General features: G+C 57.8%; 1 protein-coding gene across 2 annotated transcripts in view; it reads left to right on the top strand.

Moving 5' to 3' along the window:
- Nucleotides 1-9,753, top strand: part of KCNH2 (potassium voltage-gated channel subfamily H member 2) — a 33,771-nt gene extending 24,018 nt beyond the window's left edge. For both annotated transcript variants that reach the window (XM_032245019.1, XM_032245020.1), the window contains 10 exons: nt 1,674-2,102; nt 2,859-3,246; nt 3,563-3,762; nt 4,269-4,521; nt 5,624-5,817; nt 6,118-6,217; nt 6,820-7,092; nt 7,232-7,418; nt 7,685-7,862; nt 9,200-9,753. In XM_032245019.1, the coding sequence (XP_032100910.1) occupies nt 1,674-2,102; nt 2,859-3,246; nt 3,563-3,762; nt 4,269-4,521; nt 5,624-5,817; nt 6,118-6,217; nt 6,820-7,092; nt 7,232-7,418; nt 7,685-7,862; nt 9,200-9,349 (2,352 nt within the window). In that variant the 3' untranslated portion in view covers nt 9,350-9,753. The remainder of the gene's footprint in view (nt 1-1,673; nt 2,103-2,858; nt 3,247-3,562; nt 3,763-4,268; nt 4,522-5,623; nt 5,818-6,117; nt 6,218-6,819; nt 7,093-7,231; nt 7,419-7,684; nt 7,863-9,199) is intronic.
- Nucleotides 9,754-17,588: the final 7,835 nt, after the last annotated feature.

Consider the following 17,588-nt stretch of genomic DNA (forward strand, 5'->3'; position numbering starts at 1 on the left):
CTGGGGGTACAGACCTGGCCCAAGGCCATAGGTGAGCTGGTGGCTGCAGAGCTGGGACTGGCCCTGTAAGGGTGAGATGTGCCCCATGCACATGTGAGTTTGTGCCCTGGTGCAGTGTTGCCCATGCTGAGTGCAGACATGGGTAGGGTCCCTGCTGTTGGGGGTGGTCCTGACATCCTTGCCCAGAGGCTTGGCCTCTCAGGCGTAGGGAAGAGTCCTATCCAGGGGCAGCTACCTTTTGCCACCTTCTCAGCAGTGTTCTGGCCAGTCATTTATTTATTTATTTTTTCAGTCCCCACTTGGTCACTGAAGGGCCACCCACCCGTTGACATTTGCTCTCTGCTTTAAGGAGCTGGACACTTGGACAGCAGGCAGAGCAGACATGGGGGCCTGGGAGCCTGTCCACAGGTTCCCTCCCTGCCCCGGGCCCCACTGCTCCCCTAGCCCATCTGGTACCTCTGGAGGCCCTGTGTCCACCCCAGGGTGGTCAAATCCTTAACTATGACTTGTCTTAATTTCTAGTTATCTAAGGAGATGTTGTCCAAGCAGTGCCATCTGTGAAGGTGTCTTGGGCAACCACAGCCTGAATATGAATGGGAGTCTTTGGGACTCATCCACTATGGCCTCACCAACCCAGGAGCCTGAGGCTGTAGGGGCTTGGGAGCCAGTGCTTCTGGAAGCAGGGCCAACACCTCTGGACATCATGGGGGCTGGACAAGGCCTTGGGTTCAGCTGTCTGCCCAGGGATGGCAGGAAGTGCTTGGGAGGGGACTCTAGAGTTGAGCCGCACATCTGAGAGAGGATTCTGAGGGAGACCCAGAGGCTTCTGAGACGGTATGGAGGAGCTGGCTGGAGCTCTCCCTAGTTTGTCTTGGGAACAAGAGGCACGTGTCACAGGGTCTGGATGGCTACCTGCATCTGTCTGTGGAGGAGGCAGAGTGTGAGTGTGAGCGGCACAGGGCTGCCTGTGTCACCCCGAGTGGTCCCTGTGTGCACATCCCTCTGTATACATTGAGTGCCATCTCCTCCCAGCTGGGCTACGTCTTCTTTGTCCCTTTGTAAGAGGGTGGGAGGATGAGGACGGTCTGTCCTGAGCCTGGAGAGGGGGCTGAGGGAGTGGGAGTGGGAGTGTCTTGGTCTTTCTCCATCCTGAAAGGCCAAGGCACCCGAGACTGGTTGCCTGGTGTCCTCGGGCCCATGGCATGAAGAGGGGCTGATAAAAACTGTGGTGACTACTGCTCGGTGGGTTGGGACTGTGGCTCCTGGGGCCGCTGCCCAGGCTGGGAGCTGTAGTCCTCGGAACCTTTTCTGGCCTGAGACTACGGCGTGTGTGGTTGGGGGTGTGGGTCCGAGTCTCAGGGCAGTCACAGCAGCAGGCCCGCATCTGCATTGCCAGTGGGGAGCTGAGTGCCCTGAATGCATGTCTGCCGGAAACTGTTGGAACTGTTTGGAGCCAGCCAGGAGGTCCTGTGCTGCGTGGCATTTTGGGAACATGGTGCCCAAACCTGGGGGTGGTCATTTGCTGTGGTAGCTTGGCTGAGGGGTGGGCGTTCTGATGGAAGCTTTTGTGGCCTTCTCCTCACTCTGCTTGGCCCCGGCGGAGACATCATGGCTCCTGTCCCCCGAGGTCCCGTGGCCCACCTCACCCACGCCTCCACCCTCCCCATGTGTAGGTCCTGTCCCTGGGCGCCGACGTGCTGCCTGAGTACAAGCTGCAGGCGCCGCGCATCCACCGCTGGACCATCCTGCACTACAGCCCCTTCAAGGCGGTGTGGGACTGGCTCATCCTGCTGCTGGTCATCTACACGGCCGTCTTCACGCCCTACTCGGCTGCCTTCCTACTGAAGGAGACAGAAGAGGGCCCGGGTGCTCCCGACTGTGGCTATGCCTGCCAGCCGCTGGCCGTGGTGGACCTCATCGTGGACATCATGTTCATCGTGGACATCCTCATCAACTTCCGCACCACCTACGTCAACGCCAACGAGGAGGTGGTCAGCCACCCCGGCCGCATCGCCGTCCACTACTTCAAGGGCTGGTTCCTCATCGACATGGTGGCTGCCATCCCCTTCGACCTGCTCATTTTCGGCTCTGGCTCCGAGGAGGTGGGGTCAGCAAGGAGGCTGGTGGCGGGGGGAGAGGAGAGGCCAGGAAGGTGGTGGAAGGTAGTGGGGTGGAGGGTGTGGTGAGGAGGACAGAGAAAGAGAGAGAGAGAGAGATGGAGAGAGAGACAGAGGGAGAGAGGGAGAGACGGAGAGAGAGAAAGAGAGACAGAGAGAGGGAAAGCGAGAGGGAGAGAGAGAGGGAGAGAGGGAGAGACGGAGAGAGAGACGGAGAGAGAGAAAGAGAGACAGAGAGGGAAAGCGAGAGGGAGACACAGAGGGAGAGAGAGAGAGAGAAAGACAGTGGGAGAGAGACATGGTGGCGAGGAAGCTGCAGAGGCATGGTGGGTACCCCAGCAAACCCATGCTCCTCTCCATACAGACTCCTCGAAGGGTTGCAGAGGGCCACAGAGGACACCTTTTTTCTAATTCACCTACCCCAAGGGGCAATTATTTTGTAGCTCACAACAAAGTGCCCTAGAAGCTGGTGGGAGTTCTGGCCAGGTACCCTAGGGTGACCACTGGCCCATCAGCGCCCATTTCCTCATCTGCACTATGGGGGGCGGCGACCCCTCAGTTCCAAAGCTGGCACTAAGATTCATAAGACACCTGTGCCGGGCCCAGCGTAGGCTTCAACTCTTAGGAGGAGGGTCTGGGAAGTCTTTGGGGATCTGACCTCCAATGCCCGCTCAGAGGGCTGCAGCGCCTCCCCTCCTCTCTCACTCCATCCACCGAATGTGCACCCTCTCTGACCCCCAGCTGATCGGGCTGCTGAAGACTGCAAGGCTGCTGCGGCTGGTGCGCGTGGCGCGGAAGCTGGACCGCTACTCGGAGTATGGCGCCGCCGTGCTGTTCCTGCTCATGTGCACCTTTGCGCTCATTGCGCACTGGCTGGCCTGCATCTGGTACGCCATCGGCAACATGGAGCAGCCACACATGGACTCGCGTATTGGCTGGCTGCACAACCTGGGCGACCAGATCGGCAAGCCTTACAATAGCAGCGGCCTGGGCGGCCCCTCCATTAAGGACAAGTACGTGACAGCCCTCTACTTCACCTTCAGCAGCCTCACCAGCGTGGGCTTTGGCAACGTCTCCCCCAACACCAACTCCGAGAAGATCTTCTCCATCTGCGTCATGCTCATTGGCTGTGAGTGAGCCCTGAGGCGGGCGGCGGGGAGTGCCCAAGTAGAGAGAACTGAGGCTGCTAGCTGGGCCAGAGTGAGGCCCCTGGGACTTAGAGGCTCCAGGGGCCACTATGATGACATGGTTTGGGGGCCAGGCCACCGGGCGGGCACTGCTAAAGGGTGGGGTGTGCTGGAGCGCAGATGTACTTGGGCATCTCATGGGCATGTCGACTCTGAGGCAGGCACTGACCTGGTGCGGGGCCTGAGCAGGGTCCCTGTTTGTGGGTGGGGGGGGGTCCCTGCAGATGCTGACGGCCCCACGTACACCCACGCCCCCAGCCCTCATGTACGCCAGCATCTTCGGCAATGTGTCGGCCATCATCCAGCGGCTCTACTCGGGCACAGCCCGCTACCACACACAGATGCTCCGGGTGCGGGAGTTCATCCGCTTCCACCAGATCCCCAACCCCCTGCGCCAGCGCCTCGAGGAGTATTTCCAGCATGCCTGGTCCTACACCAACGGCATTGACATGAACGCGGTGAGACCACTGGAGCGAGGTGGGTGGGTGGCAGGCTGGGAAGAGTCGGGTGACAGAGGGGAGCCTCTTGGCACAGCAAGCAAGTCTCAGGCGGTCACAGTCCCTTCCGTACTAAGAAGGGCCCTGGAGGCATGTTGCCCCTTTTTGCCTGTGAGGAAACGGAAGCCTTTGGAGCCCCTTCCCTGGAGAGCTCCCCTTCTGGGGTAGGCGCTATATATCACATAGGCGATGGAGTTAAACCCCTATTACAGCCCGGGGCGGGAATGGTCTCTACGCCTTACAAATAAGAACATGAAGGGCTAGAACACAAGGGTGCCCAGTAAGGGGTGGTGAAGCTGGAGTGGGAACCCAGGTCCTTTCCAAGACACTGGGCCCCTGATGCTTCTGAGATCCCCCAGGCCTGCAGGGTGAGATTTCCCTGACATGGAGGGGTGGGATGGTGAAGTGGAGTGTGGGTCGGGGTCCCGAGGGAGGATGTGTTGAGCTGACCCCCTCCGCGCCCCCAGGTGCTGAAGGGCTTCCCCGAGTGCCTGCAGGCCGACATCTGCCTGCACCTGAACCGCTCGCTGCTGCAGCACTGCAAGCCCTTCCGAGGGGCCACCAAGGGCTGCCTTCGGGCCCTGGCCATGAAGTTCAAGACCACACATGCACCACCGGGGGACACCCTGGTGCATGCCGGGGACCTGCTCACCGCCCTGTACTTCATCTCCCGGGGCTCCATCGAGATCCTGCGGGGGGACGTCGTCGTGGCCATCCTGGGTATGGGGTGGGGGGTGGGCACTGGCCTGGAAATGCCCTCTGCAGCCTCCAGAGGCGCGAGCCTTCTGAATATGCAGTCGCTGGGGCTATGGACCTGGAACTGCCTGCAGGGTCTTTGGGCTCCTTTAATTCACCTAAACTCAGGCCCTCCAAGCGGGGCCATGGAGAGGAGCCCCATGAGGGCAGGGGTGCTGAACTCTGGGGTTCCCACATTCTCCTTCCTTTCAGGATCCCCCACAAACAGACACTTTTTGCTTCCTTAAAGTAGGCTCCAATCTAGATCCTCTAGTCTGGGCAGTAGAGGAAGCAGTGCTCACCTGGAGGTGGGGCATTTGGTTTCACTGGGGGCCATGTAGTTCCCTGCAGCCTCTTGCCTGGCCTCTTGACATATCCAAAGCCAAGGGAGGTCTGCCCCTTCCCCACTTCCTTTCTACCTCTCGTGCATGGTGGGTGTGTCAGTGTGTCTACACACTGGGGACCTTTTCCCCTCTGCCTGTCCTTCCCTCACCCTGCATGCTTCAGGGCAGACATTTCAAACTCTTTCAACCATGGTTTATGTTAGGACATTTTAGATTTTGTTTCTCCGCTCTGTACAAACACAAATACAGACCCCCGCACAACTAAAATCAAAGTTTCACTACGTAACACTTGGCCTTACTACATGTGGTACATTCTAGCATTTCTGTTCTGTGCTGTGCTAAGCTAAACTACTGTATGTTCTTTCAGTAAAAAAAAAAAATGCTGGTTTTGATTCACTGCTGTGTTCTGATCTTTGGTTTGAAGAACATTGCTTACAAGGGTGCAGTGACTGGCTAAGAGGGTGTTTGGGACATGGGTCTGGGTAGTCCTGCTGTCTGGGTCTCATTTGCTGGGAGACTCTGGGTTTCTGGCCCCTTCTGCCGACCCCCTGGCACTCACTGTCCTGCCTCCCAGGAGGGAGGGTGGGCTGGCATCCTGGCTGTGTGGGTTGGGGGCCAGCCAGCAGGCGACACAGTAGAGGGGACATGCCCTGCCCGGGGTGGGGATGCTGGGAGAAGGTGCCTGCTGCCTGGATGCCCCCGCCCCCCAGGGCTGAGCTCCCTGTCCTCTCCGTGGCCTTCAGGGAAGAACGACATCTTTGGGGAGCCTCTGAACCTGTATGCGAGGCCTGGCAAGTCGAACGGGGATGTGCGGGCCCTCACTTACTGTGACCTACACAAGATCCATCGCGATGACCTGCTGGAGGTGCTGGACATGTACCCCGAGTTCTCCGACCACTTCTGGTCCAGCCTGGAGATCACCTTCAACCTGCGAGATGTGAGTCGGCTGTCCTGAGCTGGACCCCGTCCTCCTGCTTCCGGCTGTGTGGCTGCCCCTTCGCTGTGTGACATTGAATGTGATGCTTCTCTGCCTCAGTTTCCCTGTCTGTCAAATGGTATTGTAGAGCAGGCTACAAAAGTCCCAAACTCAGGCCTTGTCTGGGGCAGAGGTCACTTGGGGGCAGGGAAGTGTTTCCCCAGAGCTGGGCGCCCAGCCCTACTTTTTCTATGTTAAGGAGGGAGCTTGGGGCCTGACCCTGGTGGGGCAGGAGAGCCCTGATGCTGATCTTGGTTCCAGACCAACATGATCCCCGGCTCCCCCAGCAGTGCGGAGTTAGAAGGCGGTTTCAGTCGGCAACGGAAGCGCAAGCTGTCATTCCGCAGGCGCACGGACAAGGGTGAGGCGGGGGAGGGGAGGGGAGGGAAGGGGAGGGAGGGGAGGGAGGGGAAGGAGGGCGGGGCCAAGGTGAGGCTGGGACCCCGAAGTCCAGGCGGCCGTGTCTGCTTCACTCAGGTCCCAGACCTTCCCATCCCTTCCTCCAGTGTGCGCACTCCTCACCCCAGCTGTTTAGATGCTGCCCATCTTTCAGGGCTCCTGCAGCTGTCACCTCCTCCAGGTAGCCCTCTCCCACCCTCCAGGGCAAGCCTAGGCTTTTTGGACCTCATAGGGCTGGGGTCTCTGTGAGCGTTGCCCTGAATTAATGAGGAGGAAAGTCACAGGACAAAGGAGGGCCGGGGGACCAACAATAGGGCGGAAGCCCGGAAGTCCCAGAGAGCCCCCAACCCCCGAAGCACCACCATTGCCGGTGCTTGGGCAGCCAGGGGGCGCAGGGAGTTCTCGGTTGGCTTGAGAGAGTGGGTGCAAGACAGCAGAAGCAGCAACGGGGGACAAACCAGGGCGTCCTGCCCAGTCCTCTCCCAGGCTGGCTCCTGTCCCCTCCTCCACCCCTGCCTCTCTCCTCCCCACCCTTCTCTGAGGCCCATTCTCTGTTTCCCACAGACACGGAGCAGCCAGGGGAGGTGTCGGCCTTGGGGCCGGGCCGGGCGGGGGCAGGGCCGAGTAGCCGGGGCCGGCCGGGGGGGCCGTGGGGGGACAGCCCGTCCAGTGGCCCCTCCAGCCCTGAGAGCAGTGAGGATGAGGGCCCAGGCCGCAGCTCCAGCCCCCTCCGCCTGGTGCCCTTCTCCAGCCCCAGGCCCCCCGGAGAGCTGCCGGGTGGGGAGCCCCTGACGGAGGACTGTGAGAAGAGCAGCGACACTTGCAACCCCCTGTCGGGTACGCGGCTGGGGTGGGCGAGGGAGGGCCTGGGTGGGCGAGGGAGGGCCTGGGCGGGGCTGCGGCAGGGTGGGCAGGGCTGCGGCAGGGTGGGCGGGGTATTCACCTGCTCACCGGCTCAATGGCTCTTCCGCTGCAGGCGCTTTCTCGGGAGTGTCCAACATTTTCAGCTTTTGGGGGGACAGTCGGGGCCGCCAGTACCAGGAGCTCCCTCGCTGCCCTGCCCCTACCCCCAGCCTCCTCAACATCCCCCTCTCCAGCCCGGGTCGGCGGCCCCGCAGTGACGTGGAGAGCAGGCTGGATGCCCTCCAGCGCCAACTCAACAGGTGAGGGAGTGCAGGTGGGGTGCGGGGGACGCCCTGGAGTCTGGTCCAGGTCCTGGCGGTGTTGTTGGGGAGAGGGAGAGGGCCTGTCTGTGTGTGTGGCAGCTGGATCCCCTTCTTCCATTCCAAGCTGAGCTGGAGGCTGCCACATTGGTCAACCCAGCGCAGAGGCTTGGGTTGACCAGACGCCCCTCCCCCTCCCCACTCCCAGCGGAGTCTGTCCCTGGTGTCCCCACTTCCCTGAGTTTCTCCCCTGCTTCCTGCCCCAGGCTGGAGACCCGGCTGAGTGCAGACATGGCCACCGTCCTGCAGCTGCTACAGAGGCAGATGACGCTGGTCCCACCTGCCTACAGTGCTGTGACCACCCCAGGGCCTGGCCCCACTTCCACGTCGCCCATGTTGCCCGTCAGCCCCCTCCCCCCTCTCACCCTGGACTCGCTTTCTCAGGTAAGCTCTGGTCCCCCTTCCTCAAGGCACCCCTACCCACTTGCTCTGTCCCGAAACCAGTCTAAACCTGCTTTGCTACCTTTCTGCTGGGCTCTGTGGCCCAGCCTCCCTGACCCTTGTTCCTGCCCTCCTCCTCCCTGTCCTCCTGGAGGAAGGCTGCCTCAGGAGCTGAAGGCTCAGGGTAGGGCAGGAGAGTCCCCTGTTCAAAGCCCCTAGACAGCTGGACGCAGGGAACCCTCAGGGTAAGTGGCCCACAGCCTCACTCCCCTAGTGTCCACAGTCTCCACCGCCAGGCCCTGAGCATCACCTGAAGAGCCAGCTCCAACTGTGGTGCCTGTGTCCTGGCCATGGGTAGTCTCCAAGCAGAACCGATGGAGCCCGAGGCCTGGCGGTGGAGGCTGCATGCCAGTGTGTCCAGGGACAGGGTCCCAGGTCCCTGCCGTGAGTGACACTCCCTGGTCTCACTGTCCTGCCCATTTTCGCCCTTGGCACTGGCCGTCACAGGGTCATCTTGAGGACGCCTGGCATTTCCCAGGGTTCAGAGGCCAAGCCCACAGGGGAGGACTTCCTGGGCCTGCTTTGTACCCTCTGCTAGAGATGGGTCTCAGTTGCCCCTCGTCCTCTCTCGGGTGGTCTGCATGTCCCAGACCTCTGCAGGATGGCAGTGTCTGTGCCACCCTCCATGTCCCTTATGGGGACTCCTCTGGTTGCCAGAGGCGGCCTGGGATCTGCTCCCTCCCCCCTTTCCTTGGCATCCGCTCCCCCCTCCCATATGCTGCCTGCTCCTGTTTGCAGACACCAGGGCCCACGTCAGCAAATGTGCCAGTCTCCCTTCGCAGCCGCCCACGCAGAGCTCTCACCAGCAGACGCTCGGCACCCACAAACCCCTCCCGCCGGCCCCGGCCCTCTCCCTGGCCTTCAGATGCCTGGCCGCCAGCCTGCCTCTTTCTAGGTCCCTGAGTTCTTTCTGGATTGTGGGAAGGAATCTTGCCTCTTTTTCTGTCTCAGCTTCTGTCCCAGCGCAGAGACTGCTTATTCCAGGTTGCGTTTGGGCTCAGCGGCCACGTTGAAGGCCTAAGGTTTTCCCTGCTCCCAGCTCTCCTGTTAGGCCTCTGCCCTGGGAGAATGCCTTTCTCTACTTCACACCTTGGTGCCTCCCCTTGGTGGCCCCTGTCCTGCTCTCGCTGCCGTGGCCCTTCTCCTTGTCCCCTCCAGCTCCTCTGCCCACCTGACCCTCCTCCCATCCAACCTCTATGCGCCGGGTCCTCCTCCCCTTTTCCTCCCCTTCCTCCTCCTCCATGGCCTCTTCATCTGCCCATGCTCGGTGTGTTTTGCAGGTTTCCCAGTTCATGGCGTGTGAGGAGCTGCCCCCAGGGGACCCAGAGCTTCCCCAAGATGGCCCCACGCGACGCCTCTCCCTGCCGGGCCAGCTGGGGGCCCTCACCTCCCAGCCCTTGCACAGACACGGCTCGGACCCGGGCAGTTAGTGGGGCTGCCCAGTGTGGACATGTGGCTCACCCAGGGATCAAGCACTGCTGGGCCGCTCCCCTCGGAGGCCCTGTTCAGGAGGCCCTGACCGTGGAAGGGGAGAGGACCTCGAAGGCACTGCTCCTCCCCCCGGCCCTCGGGACCATCTCCTGCCGCAGTCCCCTGAGCCCCAGTGAGAGGGGCAGGGGCAGGGCCGGCAGTGGGTGGGGCCTGTGGTCCCCCCACTGCCCTGAGGGCATTAGCTGGTCTAACTGCCCGGAGGCACCCGGCCCTGGGCCTTAGGCACCTCAAGGACTTTTCTGCTATTTACTGCTCTTATTGTTAAGGATAATAATTAAGGATCATATGAATAATTAATGAAGATGCTGATGACTATGAATAATAAATAATTATCCTGAGGAGACTCCAGTGGTGCTGGGCAGGTGTAACTATTACTTGCTGTGTCCTGTGATCGTCTGGACATGCATGGGGTGCCTGCACAGGAATCCGGGTCTGCCACGTGCCCAGGCCCACAGGGCTGCCCTGTGTGGGTGGGTGTTGGGGGGCGGTGCTCCCTGTGCTGACACAGGTCATCTCCAGGGAGACAGAATCTTGTCTCCATAGGGCCTTGGATTCAGGATAACAAAGATCCCCTGGACTGCATGCGTTTAGAGGCAGTCCTAATGGGACAGTGGCCTGGCGTCCAGCGCCTGAGGGCCATGTGCCTCTGCTAGGCAGGGCACCCTGGCTCCCACAGCTGGCCTCACACTGACTGCCGACACAGCCATGTGCTGTCTCCCCCAAGCGGACCCTGAGCCCGCATTGACCCTAACCTGAAATTGGCTTGAGTCCTGGCCCCCACCTCCACCTCCAACTTGGCCTTATCTTGTCCAATACAATTGGGGCCTGGACACACTGGTGACCCCAGCCCTGACCAGAGCTCACCTGGTGTCTGGCTGCAGATGGGCCTCTCTTGGATCACCTTGGTCCCCTGTGATCCTGGATCTTGAGGAGCTTCCTGAAGAGGGTACAGCCTTCAGGGTGACTCATTCCCATGACCGGGGAGCAAGCAAGGCAGAGGTCCTGGGGACAGTGAATGGTGTGTGCATAAGTGCCTTTGTGTGCCTGTGCCTGTGTGTGTGTGTGTGTGTGTGTGTGCATGTGCTGCTGGGCCTGCGAGGACACGCGGCCCCTGGAAGATTGCGGTGCTGGGGCTGCAGCTGGTGCAGAGTGCCGATGGGCAGTGGGCAGGCTGTGCCTAGGTGGGCTGGTTTGCAGGCAGGAGCTGCCAGAGGCCTCCAGAGACCTCAGCAGCTTCTCACTGAATCCTCGAAACCTCTGACCCTTGGGGGTGGGTTTGTTGACTCTGTTTTAAAGATGAGTGAGCCATTCTCACTGCCCTTGTCTGGGTGGGGCGGGTGTTAGTTTCTGAGCAGCCTGGCAGCTTCCCTGTGCTCAGAGCCGGGAGGAGAGAAGGAAGGGATCTCCCACTTTCCTGGGAGAGACAGGGAGGAGGATGAGAGCCATAGGTCAGAGGTGGGGAGGGGTGACAGGCCTGCCAGGCAGAAAGGACAGGGTTGTGCATCAGGATCTGTTCCACACTTGGACACACATGCACACGTGTGTGTGAGCTTGCTTCTGCTCATGGTTTGAAAGTTGAACACAGGCCTTCCTGGTAGGCTGATGTGACTGTTGGTGCAGGTGGGGGTCTTGCTTGGGGTGGCCAAGATTTGGTGCAATGGGGCGTGGCTCTGTTTATGGACTCTGGAGCCCAGGGCAGGAGACAAACCCAGGCAGCAGTTTATGGGGAACAGTGAAGGTACACACGAAGCTCAATGCTCTTCTCATGCTGTGCTGTGAGCTGAGCCCAGTCCCTGCTCCCCGGCGCTGTCTTAGCCTTGTCCTTAGAGTGCCTTCATCCTGGGAGCTCGCCTGATGCCCACCACTCAGTGTCCAGCAGCCGGGTGGGTGTTGGTGGGCACAAAGAGGAGAGGAAGGAAGGGTCTTTGCTCCCCTCCTGGCTTCACAGCAGAGGTGCCACTGGTTATTTCTTTGTGGCACCATGCCAGCACCATGGTCAGCTGCCTTCCGCTAGGTGAGGGCCTGCCTGGGCGGCGGCGATGTGGTATAGGTTGTGGTGCTCCCGAGAAGTGAATGCGTGTGTTTGAGTGTGCATGTGTCTGTGCTCAGGATGGGGACTGGGCCCAGCAGAGGGCAACCTGTCCATGCCGGTCCTTGACAGAGACACATGGGTGTCATGGGGTCAGTCGTTCGGTCTGGATGGGCCAGGCTGCTCAGATGCCCCATGCCAAGTCCCTGCCAGGAGTCCCCTGCTAAGACTGGAGAGTGGGTGATGAGCAGTCACAGTGGCTGTGTTTGCCAAGTGGTCCCTGCTTCCAGTCTCAGCTGGGTGCTCTGTCCTTTCGTCCTGAATCCCTACCCTGCACGTTAGCATCCACATGAGGACAGTCAGTTTCAGGCTGGTCTGGTGACTGGCTGGCAGTGGCATCCCTAGTTGGTGGCAGGTGTGTCTGACTCCAGGTTTTCCCTACCCATCCTCCGGCCTGCACTGCTCAGCCACAGGCAGGCCTGCCCTCTGGCTCTTTCCTCACCTGGGCTCCCAGAACAACAGGAAGTTTGGTGGTGAGGACAAGGGCAAGCCATGGTGGTGCAGCCTCCCCTCCTGCAGGCCTGGTCACCTGGCTGTTAAGGGCCTGTCATCCAGAATTGAGGGTTTTCCCAAACCAAGAGAGCCAGGGGGCAGGATGGGCTGGAGGGACTGTGGCAAGACAGCAAGGGATCCATGCGGTGTCAAAACCCGGTGGAAGCCTGGTGCAGGGCCCTGAGCTGCAGTCTGGTCAGGGGCTAGGAGCAGGAACCGAAGGGACAGGGCGGTGCCTCTCTCGCCTCCTCCTCCATACCCAGAGCTCCAGGAGCGGAGGGATGCCCAGCCTGCCTGTCCAGGTGCAAGCTGGTCTCCAGCACCTGTCCTTACCTGAGCTCCCATCCCTGCTCAGCTGGGTGGGGGCATCTCTCACATCTCATTGACAAATAACAGCAATGGTTATTTCCTGAGCATGCCCTTTGCAGCAAGCATTATTCCAACTACCTGAAACCAAAGCCCCAGAGGCTGGGACTCCCCTGAGCATCCCTTGCTCCTGAGAGTGGAACTAGAATGTGAATCCAGGTGGTCTGAGTCACATGCCTGCTGGTCTTGAGGGACAGATGGACTTCTCCTCCTTGTCTGCAGGACAAAGCCCTCCATGCCAGGTTTGCACAGAGGTTCTCATCTTTCTTTCCAGACTTGCCTGTCCCCTCTCCTCCTCTCCCTGCCACATGTCCAGTGCTGCAGCCATGCAAGCTTTCGTCCTGTTCACTGTGTTCTGGCATCTGCTCCATCTTTGCCTTCTTCTTGTGACTCCCTCATCCTTGGTGTGGAGAGACCCTTCCATCTTCCCAGTCCCAGCAAGGACATCGCTGCTCCCAAGGACTTCTGCAGGCTTCTCAGCTGGCTGCGTCACCCGCTGGCACCTGTGTGAGGGGGCTCCCGACATCCTGCCTACTTGCTCGTCTGTCCTCTGTAAAGGAGAAGGGCTGAATGCTGGTCATCTTGTCATCTCTTTCCACCCAGTCTAGCCCAGTGCCCAGCACCTGATGTGGCCACTAGAAAGCCCACACATCCCCGTGTTTGAGGATTGTGCACAGAATAGGGAGATGTCTTCTGGGCAGAGTTTCCTGGGCCAAAACTTGCTTCTGTCCCTGGAGGTTGCCTTCCTCCCAAAGGCTTGGCCTCTTAGATTGTGGCTGCCTCCTCTGCTCATCTCCCCAGGGAGCATAGGTCCCACTCCTTCACTGGCAATGCGGGTACAAATGCTTATCTTTTTAACTTTAGCACAGCCAAGGTAAATATTAAATATTTGAAAGAGAATGATGGGAGCGGTGGGGAGAATAAACCAGAGACTCGGACCAAGAGCCTCCAGCCGTTCATTTTGTAGAATGAATATTGGGGCCTGTCTGTGGCTGCCTCCCAGTCTGGAGGCTTGCAGGCCCCACCCTATTACTAGGCCCTGGGATGCCTCTAAGGTGGAGCTGGGATACATTTTTGCAGGAGGTTTTCCTCCCCGTTCCAGTTTCCAGATGGCCTCTGAGTGGAGGGCTCCAGCTCGCCACCCTCTGGGTGGCTGTTCATTTGTCCTTTGATGGTCAAGGCTGAGGGAGGTTTCACCCAGGGCTTTGCACCTCCTGATTCAGGTCTGTGGGAATCCGCTTGTCCTCCGGTGGTGACAACTTTCTGGGAACTGAGACCCGATTGAACATGCTTTTCACTGAGAGCTTACACTGCTGTAGGAAGAGGTATTTCCTTGTGGGAGCCCTGCTGGCTGGACAACACAAGGACCATAAGAGGACACACGTGGTGCGTTAGTTTCTCTCAAGTGCTCAATGACGTCGAAATGAATGGGAAACACAGGGCTTTCCAAAGTGACTGTTTGGGGGGCATTTTAAGGTAATTGTATGTCATTCAAGAGTGGTTGGTGTGAAAATTGACTTAGTGAAAGATTAAATAGTAATGATTTTCTTAATGCTGCATAAATGCATGCTATTAAGCTATAAAAACTCAATTTAAGGCTGGATACGGTAGCTCACGCCTGTAATCCCAGCACTCTGGGGGGGCCGAGACGGGCGGATTGCTTGAGCTCAGGAGTCCAAGACCAACCTTGGCAACACAGCAAAACTGTGTCTCTACAAAAAAATACAAAAATTAGCCAGCATGATGGCGTGCACCTGGAATCCCAGCTACTTGGGAGGCTGAAGTGGGAGGACAGCTTGAGCCTGGGAGGTGGAGGTTTCAGTGAGCTGAGATCGCACCACTGCACTCCAGCCTGGACAGCAGAGCCAGACCCCGTCTCAAAAAAACCCAGCCCTTCCACCCAGAAAACTCAGTTTATCTTGATCTTCTTAACAGTAGCATTTTAAGGAAAGTGATTCTTAATCACTTTGAATTACTAAACATCCAAGTACAATTCGAGTTTTTTGGGTTAACTGTTGTCTTAAAAGAAAAAAAAGAATGCATTCTGAGGCGCTTGTTTAAATAATCAGCTTCATTATTTTATATTAATAATCACACCCTATAAGTGAGTTAGAAGTCTGCAAGAGACATTGCTAAGAAACCAGAGCAGAAGAATTTAGCATGATTCTCTTACGATTATTTTAAAATTAGCAATAGCATAAGGCCTGGCTACAAAAGACTTAGATGCTAACTGGCAAGAAAATCAGTCATTAGGGAAACAGTCTGGAGAGGGCTCTCACAGCAACACAACCATATGTGACAGCTCCGCTTCCCCTTTCTGCTTTACCAGGTGATGACGGCCAGATAATCAGATGGAACTTGCTGATTAGGGACACCAGGAAGATCAAATCAGGGTGATCTCCTGGTCTTAGGCAGCCCAGGTGGGATGGAAGTCTCAGCAGAGGGGTTTTGTTTAATGTCAAGTTGCCCTGGGTGCCCTGGGATTATGACTCTTCTGCAGGGAAGTTTGGCTTTCTGTGGGGCTCTAAGTGGCCTTAGGGAAGAGTTATTATTCTCAGGGCTGGAGGAAGGAGCGTGGAGGAATGAAGATTAGGAATGGCAATGAGTGAATGCTGTCAGCTGTCGTCCATCCTCTGGCCCTGGGGGAGCTTTTTCTTTCAAATACCGAGAAATGGGTTGAGTCCATGTGCCCAGTGCCACCCCATGTCTCTGGGGATGCCTGGGGGCAGGGGCGAGGCTTATGTTCTGAGTCAAGTCACCTGAGACATTGGACTCAGCAGGCACTGGCTCTTATGCATGGGGCCGGTTCCTGTGCCTGGGAAGATTGCTTTGGCTCAAGAGTTCAAGACTAGCCTGGGCAACATAGTCAGACCCCGTCCCTTCAAAAACATTAAAAACATTAGCTGGGCATGGTGGCATGTGCCTGTAGTCCCAGCTACTTAGGAGGCTGAGGCAGGAGGATCCCTTGAGTCCAGAAAGTTAAGGCTTCAGTGAACCGTGATCGCCCCACTGCACTCCAGCCTGGGCAACAGAACAAAATACTGTCTCCAAAAAGAAAAAAGTGGGGGAGCTGTTGTGAACACTGGGGAAATTACCTCACAATACAGGCCAGAAAACAACTTAAAAGATGGTGCCAGACCTTCAAGCCCTAAGCTCTCTGCCACCCTGTCAGCGCCGTCCTCACTGGTAACCTTTTTCCTAGTCCTCCCACAGCCATTGGGATGCTATCCAGATGCATCTGATGAACTGCAGGGAGGAATGAGCACATGACCCTGGAAGGGAGGAGGGGCTGCAGTAAAGGCTTCTGTCTTGGTCAGCAAGCAGTTTTCCCATAATAATAATTAGTGATCATGATGAGGCATCACGTTGCAGAGATGAGGAGCTGGCGAGGAGGTGAGGAAGCTGCAAAGGAACTGAGCTGAAGCTGAACGGGAGGCACAGAGCCTCCTGGGAGAGCAGAGCATGGTGCAGGTCTGAGGGTCGGTTTGGGCTAGGCTCAGTGGCTCCTGTCACGGTGCCCACATAGGCAGTCCCGAGGGGCACAGGAAGTGGTGTGTGATTGTAGGCTGAGCTGTTCGGCTCAGGGCTCGCAAAGCCGAGGTCTTAGGAATATCCCTTCCTGAGCCAATTAGCTTCCCACTTGCCGAGGCGCTGCTGCAGCTCCAGGCCAGCCCATCCTCTCGTTACCTCAGGGATCAGGTGAAGTATCTGTGTTTGGAGGGGACGGCAAATGCCATTGCTTATGAGACACTCAAGTCACACCAGACATGACTGAGGAGGGGTTGGGGTATAGCGCTGCTTGCGGAGGACAGACTCCTTGAAGCTTCCTGCTAACTTTTCAGCAACTGACTGGTAAACGTTGAATGCTTTGGGTAACTGCCAAATTTGTGGTTCAGAAATGGAAAAAGTGCAGAAAGGCTGAAAGTGACTAGTGAAGAGGTAGCTCCTTTGGCCGAAGTGCTTGGTGGGTTGGACGTAACTGACGCAGCAGGACAGACGCCTCTCTCCTCAGCATCCCCGGCGGGTGGCGTCTCCTTGGCCCTTGGCCCTGGGTTAGCTTTACAGCTGGACCCGGTGCTGGTGAGGCGCCTGTCCAGGTGGCCTCACTCCAGCAGAGCAGACCGGGATCCCCCATGGAGATTTTATACCCCAACTTAGGGCAGGAGAGCTTTCATTTAAAAGCTTTTAAGCGTTTCCTTGAGCCCCACCTAGAATCACAGAAAGTCACAAAAAGTCCTGAGAGAGCACAGCCCACCCCCCTCAGTTTTCAGTGGAGGCAACCAGGCTCAAAGTTGCTCAAGGCAGGAGGGTGCAAGGCAGCGCAGCCCCTCACTTCCTGTCCTGCTGCAGGCTGATGGGATACACCTGCACCCTTCAGTATCTCATCATTTAGTTGAAACCGCATGAGAGAAATAGAAGAAAATGACCATGGCCCCACTTTTATGAAGTGCCCAACAGAGCTTCTTTCGATCCTATGCAAGTCCTCCTCATTCTCCAAGACCTGGCTCTCGGCAGCCTTCCCCATAAAGCATGTCCTGAACCTTTGTCAGTCTACAGCGATCCTCTGGGACACTGCATGACACATGATGCCACATTGTCCTGTAACAACTTTTTTTTTTTTGAGACCAAGTTTCGCTCTTGTCGCCCAGGCTGAAGTGCAGTGGCATGATCTCACTGCAACCGCTGCCTCCTGGGTTCAAGTGATTCTCCTGCCTCAGCCTCCCGAGTAGCTGAGATTACAGGCATGTGCTACTACACCTGGATAATTTTGTATTTTTAGTAGAGGTGGGGTTTCACCATGTTGACCAGGCTGGTCACAAACTCCTGACTTTGGGTGATCACCCGCCTTGGCCTCTCAAGTACTGGGACTACAGGTGTGAGCCACCAAACCTGGCCCTGTAACAATTTTTTAAAAACTATTATTTTTTTAAGACACAAGGTCTCCCTCTGTCGCCCAGGCTGGAGTGCGGTGATGTGACTGTGGCTCACTGCAGCCTCAACCTCCTGAGCTCAAGTGATCCTCCCACCCCAGCTTCCCGAGCAGCTGAGACCATAGGCGTGTGCTACCACATCTGGATAATTGAAAAACAAGCGTTTGTAGAGATGGAGGTTTTGCTGTGTTGCCCAGGCTGCTCTCTAACTCTTGACCTCAAGTGAACCTCCGCCTCCGCCTTCCAAAGTGCTGGAATTACAGGCAAGGGCCACCAGCTCGCTAATAGGACTGATACTGG

The sequence above is a fragment of the Sapajus apella genome, unplaced genomic scaffold (genome assembly GCF_009761245.1).
Source record: "Sapajus apella isolate SASKATOON/1434 unplaced genomic scaffold, GSC_monkey_1.0 scaffold56, whole genome shotgun sequence".
Classification (NCBI taxonomy): Eukaryota; Metazoa; Chordata; class Mammalia; order Primates; family Cebidae; genus Sapajus; species Sapajus apella.